We start from the raw sequence: 12282 nt of genomic DNA on the forward strand, positions 1-12282 counted from the left end.
TACTCAGAGATCTGAGAGACTAGATTCAAAGAGGAAACAGCTGACTGGAAACCTCTGGAGGCTCCTCTGAACTTCAGATGATTTGCATTTCAACAATAGTGCATTAGAAATAGAGTATAATTGTGCATAAAATATATCTTTTGTGACTAATCTGTGTGAATATGACTTTAAAGGCATCAGTACAACCCCTATTCCTTTAATATATTTTCCTCCTTTATTTATTTTATATAGATTTATTTTTTAAATATATTTTAGATATAGATACATATTTGTAAAGGTATTTTATTATTTATTTTAAATATATTTTGTATTTGTTTTACTATTTTTTTATTATTATGATTACACTAGAGCCCGACTAACTTATTGGTCAGATGACTTTATGGGTCAATATTGGCCCATGACAGATAAATCAGTATTGGCTTACATATTGTCTGTTATTCACAATATGAAAAGCTTATTTTAAACAAAACATAATGCAGAGAGAGACGCTTCGAGTAATTTAGAACAATCAAATTCCGAAATTAAGTTTACTGTTTCAATGCGCTGTCACTTTCTTTTTTTCACAATAAAGTTTGTTAAACTGTAACATGTCCTTACTCTATTACATATCTTTGTCAGTTTTTGATTACCGTAACTGAGGGATGATTTAAATTGCATAATTTAATATATAAGTAATATCAACAAATATAACAATACTATACAGTTTTTACTCCCCAATATCTGTATCTGCCCCCAAAAATCGGGTGCTACGTTATACTGATTTACTTGCTAGAAAATTAGTTGTAATTGTGGAAAAAATAATGAAATTTCAGTATCAAAAATAAAGAACAAAAAAAGAGTTCAGCAATTTAAGTTTTTAGGGCCTGTTATAAACTATGCACTGAAGACAGAATACAGGCAGACTATGAGTCCAAGTTCAGTTTTTAATGAATTTTGATAGAATTTATGTTTCCCTTGTTTCATATTTTTCATGATCTTAATTTATCCATTCATTCAATGTGAAGACATAAAACAAACAGCCATTTGATTGACAGAAAAATACTTAGACAACTTTATTGTGTATCAAAATACTGTCTTACAAACACTTTTAAAGCCTTTAATTTTTACTTAGGACAAAATTAATTTTTTTGTTCTGAAAGATAGACTATGCACAAAGCCAGCTGGAAGGATGAGGGGTGGGGTGGGGGTGGCGGCTGACGGGGGTGAGATACAAACACTTAGCAGAACACAAAGCAACATCTGTTCTCCTTAGTTTTTTTGGTCATCGTGTTTTTTCTTTTTTTCTTTTAGGACGTGACGAACCAACAACATCATCTTCAGCCCTCCTGTTCGGCACAACTTTAGAAACTTCCCTTTTTAAACCTTTTTGATTTCTACAAAAAAAAAGTTCCATACTCACGTCATGTTTATCTGAATCAGAGGCTTTCTGTATTGCCTTTTACAATTGAATGAACATGCAGATCTCATGTTGTGCCACGTTAAAAAACACACTAAAGGGTGTCGAGAGCACGTGTGAGACAAACCATGAGTATGCTACGGTGAAATGTGTCTTTCTCCTCCCTGTTCACATACGTCGCCTCATCTTGAATCTTTTTGTCATTTCCCTATTCTAATCCACATAAAGATCAGCAGTGCCTAAAACTGGATCACACTAGCAGCAGGTAAAACAACTGGGTTAGTTAGAGCGCATCATGACAAACACATGCTGAAGTGGGCTGGATCAGTGCTGAGCTTCTAACAGACTAACAGTCTATCTAACTTTCATACGCACAATTAAAGATCTTCTGTCAAAGTGTGTCGCTGTGTGTAAAAGAGCACTTTCACACAGTTGCACAGATAAACCCAAGGTCAGGAAGGCACATTACGTCTGACACTCTTTGGTTTGAGTCCTGTGATCGCTCATTTTAAACTGAATCCATTATTTATGTATGTGAGAGTAGCTCATCCAGTGTAAACAGTCACCTTCCATCAAACGCTGGGCTCAGCGGGGCCAAAATCTACTGCTGCTACACTAAGCTAACCTATTGCTGTACACTAGTCCTCACAAACCTGCTAATGTCCACTTTATGTCCATGACTGAAAAGCCTAAAGCTTACCATAACAACAAAAAAAGGTGCATCTTTTTCCTCCCTAAATTTATTGAATGATGTGATGAGTACAAGAATAAGACAAAAAAACAGAGCAAATGACCGGAAATAAGGAATATGTGTCCATTCGTTCATCTTTGGGAGACTCTGGACTGGTGATGATGTTGGATTTAAAACTTGTGGAAAAACACAGAAATCTGGCTGCGGGTAAACACTGATGTGAAAGTTTTTTTTTTTTTTTTAGCTGGTTAAATAGTTAGAAAATAAGACACAAAATAAAAAAGCCAGAAATCTTAATTTTGTAACAGGGGAGGGACTCTGCGTTGTAAACAATAATCGGTTAAACTCTAGATAGAATTTCACTTGTACTGAACAGTGGTATAAGTTTGTGATGGTGGCGCTGGGCGTTTAGACAGTGATGTGGTAGGGGCTGCCCGGGATGTGCTCGTCTCCCCACTTGACCACCAGGATGTACTCTCCCTTCTCTTTCAGCTGGTAGCTGACGTTGTACAAACGGTTGCCCAAATGTTTCACTAGGATCTCCTCGCATGGGACCTTGGGGCCGTCTACGCCAACCAGGAGCATGTTTCGACCTGTGGACGGAGACAGATCAGTGTCTACATGAATACATTGCTATTAGCCAAAGAGATTATTAAAAAATGTTGTGTTAGCAAGATACTGATCACTTGTATGATGTTATATTTGTGCCTTAACCCTTTAAAACCATAGCATATTAGCTTGATTTCCTTGAAAAACATGGAAAAAGGACTAAAAGCAACTTCATAAGAAATGGCTCAAAAATTAGCCAGAAATGATAAAAAACGTAAAGTTTTTGTAACGTTTTGTTGCCACGCCTGCTACATGCTAGTGCTGGAAGTCTCAAAACGATCCAGCCTCCCGAGGCTGTTATCTTAACTAAAACCAGAAAATTTTAATGTATTACACCAGATTTGGCTTTTCTTTGTTGACTCCCAATCGTTCTCAGATCACAATGCAGGGCTCCCTTCCATCCCCGGAGTTATAAAGAAGCCAGCAGGTCACAGGACATTTTACTATCAAGCTGCCTTCGTCTTTCCCAATTTTGGACAAAACTGATAACGTGTTATGCTAAGTTTCCATCTCCTGTTTGACATTGCGTCCATTCTGACCGGTTTTCATGGGAGGAGGGATTTAGTTTTTGCAAACCAACCAGTCCACTTGAATCTGACATTTTGATGCATAGCCATGGCAGCATACTTGTTTTATGTGGGTTTTAGCATAGAGAGCTAAGTACAAAGTGCAATGCCCAATATAAGAAGACGTGCTGATTTAGAAAAGCCTTGATAGCGTCTATCTCATCTACAGCAGTCAGCATGGATGTTATTACTCCTCATTGGCTACATACTGATTGACAGTGTTTGACAACAGACGGACTACCACGCTACTCCTGCCTGTGGCACTGATTGGCTAATCATTCTTCACTTTACTCCCAACTAGAATTTTGTTCTCTGGCTTTTTGGTATACATCACATACAAAGTATACTCTTTCCCATTTCAATCTTTTCTTGCAAAATGAAAAAATCAATTACTTCTGCTCACCATCAGCGAGGAATGTGACAGAATTTTAAGCATTGCTGTTTGGATGTTTTTGACAAAATGCATCTTGGAAGATGTAGTTTACTACTTCTCTAAAATATACATATTTGTACCCTTTTTTTTTATCAGTAATGACTTTTACTTCTGTAACCAAAGAAACTGCTGCTTTCACTTTGCAATTTAGGTGTACAGAAAAAAATTCTATTTCTGTGCTCTAAATGTCCCATCAGGAATGACACACATGTTATTCCATAGATTTAAGATTGTTAATTTCTTGGTGAGGTGGAAAAGCACAAAAATGTACTGTTTAACATCACAATCATACACACCTGCTTTGCTACAGTCAACACTGAAGCTGTTTTTCTGACCGATGAAGCCCTTGGTCAGGCCCAGGCCCTTGGCCACGACCTTGCTGGCATCTGATTGAGTGGGAGCGGCCTGCTGAGAGCAGCTGATGGCACGGGTCACAGGGTCAACCATGACAGAAGAGGTTTCGTGCATACTGTGGCTGGACACAAGTTTGGAACCTGGAGGATGGAGACGAGAGTGTCAATTAATCTCTGGGATACTTACATTCAGTTCATCTTTTTTGTGTGCATTTTTTTTTTAGGATTCTTACATGTTTGCATGAAAAACAAAGATGTTCCTCACCAGTGATCTTGGCTTTGAAGGGGCTTCCAACAATGTGGTAAGGGCCACCGTATTTGATGGAAATGAGATAGTTGCCAGGAGCCATCGGGGTGTATGTGACCTTGTAGCCCTCGGGGCACTCCACACAGTCCATCTTCACCTTGGAGGGCCCGTCGATAGTCACAGCTAAAGCGCCGGGGCCGGCGTTGCTTGTGTTCACCACAAATTCACAGGCAGTTCCTGAAGATAAACAAGCCAGAACAGGGAGGATGGAGGTGATGATTGGGACAAAATGTTTAGAAGGAGCATTCACTGCCACTCCATGTCATTTTCTTCTGTGGTGTGAAGGTGCAGTGTGTTACCTGTGGTGCCTCCCTCCAGTCCTGCTCCGTAAGCAGACACCATCCCAGGGTCTCCAGCCTGGCCCATTTCTCCTACGCGGATCTTAAATGGACTACCAGGTATGTGACTTCCGTTGAACTTTACATCAATTAAATACAGACCGTTCTCTCTGGGGATGAACCGGACTGCATACTTATCTAGACAGAGGAAGGGGAATGTAAAGGACATTAAAACGTGCTCTCTTGTCCATCAACGCTACCAAAACTCTCCCCAAAATGTGACATCCTTTTAGTGTGATCAGGCTGAAGGTGTTGAGTTTGGATACCATCTCCGTGGTTACCTTGGTCGATCTCAGTGACGCAGCATTCCTCCAGAGCTCCAGACGGGCTGTGGACCTTTGCATCAATCACACCCTTTGCTCCGTTTAGGCTGACGGCAAATGATGCCGGCTGGTTCACCTTCAAACCCGACTCCTGCTCGACAACACAGACTCACACTCTCAACACTGGATCACCATATTTAACACAGGCAAATAACTATCTAACCCTGGCTGGAAAAAAGAAAAACATCTTCCACTTGAGGCCATTGCACTCTGCGTTTTTCTCTGTTGGCCAGAGTTGAAAAATGTTCAACTTTGGGTAAAATGCTGCACTTGTCACCATCACTTTTTTACCAGTTGTCCAATTTAAGTAGAGACAGGGCGAGACAACTAACCTTCCACCTACCATCACACATGTGCAAGTGCTGAACAACAACAACACTGGAGAAGTATGTTACTACACTACAGGCCAGTGACAGTCAACTTATGGCTCGTGGGCCAAATCTGGCCCCTGATAGGGTGTCAGTTGACTCCCCAACCATTTTCTAATTCACAATAAAAATAAAGTGATTCTGGGAATTGTTTTCGTACTTCTACTATACACAAGGTACCAGAGTGCATACAGAGGTCCTAGCTAAAGTCCTACAACCTTAAAATGACCTAAAATCCTAAAATGTCCTAAATTAAATAAACATGTATTTGGCTGCTGTGACTGGCCCCTGGCTTCCCAAAGCAAGCTGAATGTCCTTGATGTCAGGACAGTCTAGTCTCTGCTTTCAAGTTGAATCATTAGGGATTAATATTAACATTTTAAAATAAATTCAATTGAAATATTTGTCATAAAGGAATGCCTGTTTAAGTGCATGGGATTTATTTAGTTTTTATTTTTTCACCATGGTGTCTAATTTGGTTTCAAGAATTGGGGAATTTCACTGGTATGAGTGCTAACTACTCAATTCCTGGTATGTGACATACCTACTTACAGCATCATGGTCACCCCAGTATCATATTCACATATCCTATAATACTGTGTAGCTTACCTGGAGGCCACTAACAGGGCTAAAGAGGAGGGCTGAGCAGTGAAAAGGCAGGTGTTTGTGTGAGTTTAACAGAAACTGAAGAGAAGAGAGAAAGAAAGGTGATTTTTCTGTGTGTGAAAACTTTTATCTCTGGGCATATTTGAAAGTTTATTTATGTGTGAGCACATCTGTGCTTGTGTGAAGTTGTGTCTGCATGCAGGTGAAGATAAATATTAACATTTGAGAGTGAATGTGTTGTGTGTGTAAATACCCACTTTTGACAGAAAAAGAAAAAACATTAAAAAGTTATGCATGATAAAAATAGAAAAACTCGTAGTAAGTCAACATGACGAGAAATTCATTTTTTTTAAATTATGATTATTTTGACTGAGTAAGTCATGTATTTACTCAGTGTCTCATTATTCTGACTTAGCATGAGTTTCTATTTTTATCCTGCATTACTTTCCATCTATTTCTCTGTTTATCTGTCAGAGATGGGCCTCCACAGTGATGGATGGAAATGTGAAACAGTGAGAACAGAGACAGAGAGGAAAAAAGGCCATGGCAGACCTCTTTAACCCTTTAGCGCCTTGTGTAACTTTTAGAGTTGGGAGGCTGTTGGCAGCCTTTAGAATGAGGCACGAGAAACACACACAGTCCTCTAGTATCCCAGAAGCCCTTGCACTGCCTAACAATGCAGCAGCACCTGCTGATCCTACACCTTTACATCTGAACTCTCACCATATGCAAATATATCCATCTCTGTGTGCTGAAATATTTATTACATATATACCCAACTTAACACTGTTATAACTAAGTTGTCAAATTGTTAAATATGACAGCATCTGCTTTTGTTACCACACTATTAAAGCCCCTATGAGCTGACAATATTGTCTACTGTGTAAAACCTCAAAGCTAAACTGTCTCTTGTGTTGCACTGTGCTGTTCATGATATTCTTCTATCTGATATTGCACAAAGAGTAAATCTATCATCTTCTGCTGCTGCTGCTGCTGCTGCATTGCAGGTAGTGTACTGAGGCCTGGCGTGTGTGCACACGGATGTGTGTGTGTCTCAGAGCCTCACCTGAAGACTGGCAACAGTAAGGCGACGGGCATCATCTGACGGCGAGGCCACAGGGACAATGAAGGGGCTGTCAGGGATGTGCTCCTCGTTGAAACGGATTGACACCTCGTAGTCTCCTACAGGGGGACGGATTTGAGGTCAGAAAATCACTAAAATGGTCACGTAAATACAAAAACAGTGACAGGTGTCCACAGCATATATATAGCTTATATGTTTTTATAGAAACATTTATGCTAAAAAAAAGTGTGTAAAATCGGAAAAAAAACCCCCACAAAAACAAACAAAAACAACAAAAATCAAAAGCAGCACTAAAGAAGAGATATTTACTGGATGTATAAATCATTTTTTGCAGCACATGCTTGATTCTCATCCATGCATCAACATGTTCCTGTCTCTTGTCTCACCAGGCTCCTGCACGATGTAGGACACTCCACTGGAGCCATCCTTGCGGTCCTCAAAGGCAATTTCAGCCTTGCTCGGCCCCTCCACAGCAATGCTGAGACCTCCAGCACCAGCCTCCCTCGTCCAGATACTGAACTCAGCTTCACACAACACACGGGCCCAAAAAGAGTCAGCGACACATCACAGTACATAACACAAACTTATAATCCAGCCGCCACACCAACCTGGTACTCCAGCCTCTGCTCTCTCCAGGCCCGGCCCTCCAGCACGGACCTTATGAGCCCCGCCCTCTCCCAGGGGCCCCACGGTGAACTGGAATGGGCTGCCAGGCACATGTGCGCCGTTGTATTTGACACTGACGGTGTGCACGCCCGTCTCGGTGGGAACGAAACGGATGCAGTAGGTGTTGTTCTCTCCCTCCATGATGTCAGCCTTGTGGATCTTGCCGGACGGGCTCATCACCTGAGCCGTCATGTCCGCTATGCTGATCTCTGAGGCAGGCAGTCACATGATTGAATAATTAATAAAAAACATGCAGTGAGTCTTTCTAACTTTTAACTCTTGTATGACATTGGAATATAAAGAAACTGGCATTATCTTAAATTAGTCACTATTAGCTACTGGTCAGACTAAACCAAGTAACACTGGTAACCATGTAACAAGAATAATTAAAGCTTTGTTGTTTTATTTCTCTGTGCACCAGTCAAGTTGCAATTACAGTTTGCACTCATCTTTCCCCTGGCAGCACAGAAGATCTCTACGATCAGCACAGTTTTACGGTGGACACCCAAGATTAGAGTCATTAGTGTCAGTATCTGACCAAACGTCTCTCCTTCTGTTTCTGTCCTTATGGTTTTAAACAATGTCCAGAAAAGTGTTTTTGCCGAACATAATGGACATATGGATATGGATATAAAATGTGATTTTATCCTATTAGGCAATTGTGTCAGATTGTCAGGATTTGCCAAAAACAAAGGTCATAGTGACCTTGACCTTTGAATATCAAACTCTAATCAGTTCATCTTTGAGTCCAAATGAATGTTTGTGCCAAATTTTAGCCCCTAGGGGGCTCCTTGAGATTTTGAATTTACGAAATTAGATGGATCCAAGGTCATAATGACCTTGACCTTTGACCACCAAATTCTATTCAGTTAATTGTTGAGTGCAAGTGGACGTTTGTGCTAAATTTGAAGAAATTCCCATTAGAAGTTCTTAAGATTTTGCATTCACAACATGAGATGGATACAAGGTCATAGTGACCTTGACCTTTGACCACCAAATTCAGTTCATGGATGAGTCAAACTACCCATTACCGATCTGTCAAATCACACCAGTTATGCCATAATTAAGAATTTGGTTCCTCCCTTAAGCACAGAGAGAAGCATTATGATGTCATCATTACCTGGGATTTTGAGGCTGAGGTCACACTGGCTGCCCACGTTGGCAACTGATGCTGCTCTCCTCTTTCTGGTGATGCTCTCCTTCATCCTACCCTCCCCTGTTACCTTCACTGTGAATGCACTTCCTGAACACACACACACACACACACACACACACACACACAAAATGATTGATTTAGTTTAGTACGTCAGAACAACATGGCTGTGCTCTGTAACCCTTCAATGTTATCAGGTAAGCACCTGGCACATGTTGGTCAGCAAACTTGATGTTAATGATGTAATTTCCTGGTTCGGTGGGACAGTAGGTGACCTTGCAGGTACCGTCCTCCTGGTCCTCGGTGTTGATGTCCACTTTGCTGGGCCCCTCGATGGACAGACTCAGGCCACCATAGCCTGAAGAAACATAATGGAGCAGTGATAAATATTAAATCGGGATGACTGAAAAGGAAACTGACACATGTAGAAATATTTTCTTTCAGGCTCGTACCTGCATCACGAGTGTCAATGATGAACTCAGCAGGCTCAAAGGTCCTGGCCTCACTCAGACCCTGTCCGCTCACACGCACACGGCTGGCATCACCGATCTCTGACTGGCTGATCATAACAGCGATGGGGCTGTTGGGAATGTGGCGCCCATTCTTCTTGATGTTCACCAGGTGCTCTCCGATCTCCTTGGGCACAAATGAGATGCCTGTGACAGACACAAAACAGCAGGGGAGAGTTAAAAAGAGGATCAATAAGAAAAGAAAAAGATCTAGTAGACTTAAAAAAAAAAAAAGGTCCCAGACCAACCCCACAGATATCATGGGTTATCGCCCTTTTTACTGTACAGTGATAACAATACGGTATGTTCTGACGGCATCATCATTAAAAAAAAAACGCTACATTATCTCCCTGCAAAGGTGCTGATTTTTGTTTGTTTATTTATTCTTTTTTTACTCATCACCAGATGTAATGCTGGTTTAAAACGGTTTAAATCGTACCACAAATGTACGAATATAACTTTCTGTAATCAACAGCAAAAAACTGGCAAACAAAAAAAGCAAAAAAAGCAAAAATGACAACAGCTAAGACTTTTCAATCCATTTCTCTTCACTCACCAACGTGTCCGTTACGCAGCATCTTGAGGAGGCAGGGCTCCTCACGGCCTGAGGGCGTGGTGAGGGAAGCGGTCAGCTGGCTGAGGTCCAGCTCTCCGATGTCCAGCGGGATATCTGCGGCTGAGCCCACCTTCAGGTGGGACATCCTCATGGAGTCATCACCTGAGGACACAGCAGAGACAGGCACACTTAGAGGACAGAAGACAGTATAGGCATGCTCAGAGGACAGAAGACAGTGTAGGTGACAGATGTCTCTCTGTCCTGCCTCCTTGGCGTACAATCTGATCACATTTTGATAAACTGGTGACAAAATTTGGAAAACTAGAGGGCCTAACAAAGTAGATAAACTAGCTGATCTGCTTTTATAATCACAAATGACACAACCTTCTCCTGCTCTACTTACAGTCACAGCAACACAGGCATCTTTATCTTTCTTTGACTGAGGGGTTTGCTCAACCCCAGGAGGATTAGCTGTGCTGTAGGACACCTAATGGGGATCCTAATAAACACTAAACAAACCCCCAGGAGCAGCACCTGGCATTGAGGCCAATTTAACAATGTGGCCAAACCGTGTAATTAAAACTTGTGGGTCCATCATGTGATGCCATCTGGTGTAAAAAGACTTCCCACAGGCTTACTTTGTTAAAGAAACATCTGTAAATCAGTGGATCAGTTTTTTGAGCATCACAACCCTTGTAAAATGACTCTATACACTATCAGGATTCCATCCATTCTGTTCAATAACATTTGGAAAGTCTGAAAGAGCTGCATGATTTTATCATTTTATCCACACTGAAGTAAGCAGAGCACTATATCACAATATTTTTGACCAAATACCTAAATATTAACACTGCAACAATATTTCATAGGTGATTTCACAAAATAATTTCATGATGAGATTTTTGATAAATCAATCATATCAGTAATGTGTTAGAATGATTAAGTGAAGGTAAATGACAAAACAGTTCAGAAAATGTACGAAGCCTTTAAAAGCAGGAAGCCAAAACTTACAATATTACAATTGGAAATTTAATACGATTTCTAAACTAGTGCTTCGATTCTCTGGCCAGACCCGACTAGGCCCGACCTGACCTGCTGGGTTCAGATCTCCAGTGAGTAAATGAGGATATGAGAACAGATGATATTACCAGTGATCCTGGCAGAGAAGGGGCTGCCGGGGATGTGCTTGTCGTTGTATTTGACCAGGATGCTGTAGTCTCCAGGCAGGACGGGCAGGTAGGACACAGTGCAGGTCCCATCCTGGTTGTCAAGACAGCTGATGTCAGCCTTAGATGGACCCTCGATGGCTAGAGACAGACCCCCTACAAGGACATGATATGAACAGACACTGTTTGGTGACTATGTATTTCCTTTTACAACTAATTTGTCAGCCTCTCTCTTGTTTTTTTCTCTACAGTCTTTTTAATCTTTGCAGCTCTTGTCTGCACTTTTGCTATTTTAAGGGTGATTTTTATTTTAAAAATTTTAAACCCTTTAGTAATTAATTCATTTCTCTGTAAGGCACTTTGAATAGCCCTGTTGTATGACATGTGCTCTACAAATAAAGCAACAATTATTGGTGCAGTCATGATGACTATATTTCAACACATGCTGCCATATGACAGCTACATACCCTCTCCAGCATCTTTAGTGTTAACCGTGAAGACAGCAGGCTTGTTGACAGTCCCATGGATGAGGCCAGGGCCGTAAGCGCTGACATTCCCACTGTTCATGTAGTCCACAAAGAACTGAAGAGGACTTCCTGTGATTGACAAAAGAGAAAAGAAGAATTGTTAATGCACCTTCAAGGATACTCAATTGGGTTGTATTATTGCTTCTGAGTTGAGTTATACCAGGAATGTGGATGCCGTCGTATTTGATGTCCATCTCGTGCAGACCGGCCTCAGTGGGAGCGTACTTGACAGTGACGGTGCCGTCCTTGTTGTCTGTGATGTCAGGCTTAGCCACCTTTCCTGAGGGCATTCTGACCTCACCTGAAACAGAGGACAGAAATGATCACGATCACTGAAGTTCAGGGGTCAGTCTGTTTGTATGGCTTTAAAATATATAACACAATATTTTTAGGCTATGTTGTGATACAAGGTATACATTTTAAAATCTCCTATAAATTACTGCACACTACTAAAATACAAAATTATTATAGCACCTACAGTTACAATAAAGTTAAATAAAGTAGCTACTGCCATATAATACAGTTACAGTACTGTTTAATCAAATACTGTTACAATAAAGGTAAATAAAGCACTGTTTTAATACATGTAAATAAAGTATTGTTATAATAAAGATAAATTAAGTATGGTTAT

General features: G+C 40.8%; 1 protein-coding gene across 3 annotated transcripts in view; it reads right to left on the reverse strand.

The window, feature by feature from the left end:
- Nucleotides 1-909: 909 nt before the first annotated feature.
- The window catches only part of flna (filamin A, alpha (actin binding protein 280)), a 71731-nt gene continuing 60358 nt past the window's right edge, over nucleotides 910-12282 (reverse strand). For all 3 annotated transcript variants that reach the window (XM_042491210.2, XM_088082660.1, XM_042491211.2), the window contains 15 exons: nucleotides 11812-11952; nucleotides 11592-11720; nucleotides 11107-11280; nucleotides 9959-10120; nucleotides 9346-9549; nucleotides 9099-9251; nucleotides 8861-8983; nucleotides 7683-7949; nucleotides 7461-7598; nucleotides 7057-7172; nucleotides 4975-5107; nucleotides 4655-4831; nucleotides 4314-4532; nucleotides 3992-4189; nucleotides 910-2680 (listed from right to left, as the gene is read on the reverse strand). In XM_042491210.2, the coding sequence (XP_042347144.2) occupies nucleotides 2496-2680; nucleotides 3992-4189; nucleotides 4314-4532; nucleotides 4655-4831; nucleotides 4975-5107; nucleotides 7057-7172; nucleotides 7461-7598; nucleotides 7683-7949; nucleotides 8861-8983; nucleotides 9099-9251; nucleotides 9346-9549; nucleotides 9959-10120; nucleotides 11107-11280; nucleotides 11592-11720; nucleotides 11812-11952 (2519 nt within the window). In that variant the 3' untranslated portion in view covers nucleotides 910-2495. The remainder of the gene's footprint in view (nucleotides 2681-3991; nucleotides 4190-4313; nucleotides 4533-4654; nucleotides 4832-4974; nucleotides 5108-7056; nucleotides 7173-7460; nucleotides 7599-7682; nucleotides 7950-8860; nucleotides 8984-9098; nucleotides 9252-9345; nucleotides 9550-9958; nucleotides 10121-11106; nucleotides 11281-11591; nucleotides 11721-11811; nucleotides 11953-12282) is intronic.

The sequence above is a fragment of the Plectropomus leopardus genome, chromosome 9, assembly GCF_026936395.1.
Source record: "Plectropomus leopardus strain MGB_pleo_1.0 chromosome 9, ASM2693639v1, whole genome shotgun sequence".
NCBI lineage: Eukaryota > Metazoa > Chordata > Actinopteri > Perciformes > Serranidae > Plectropomus > Plectropomus leopardus.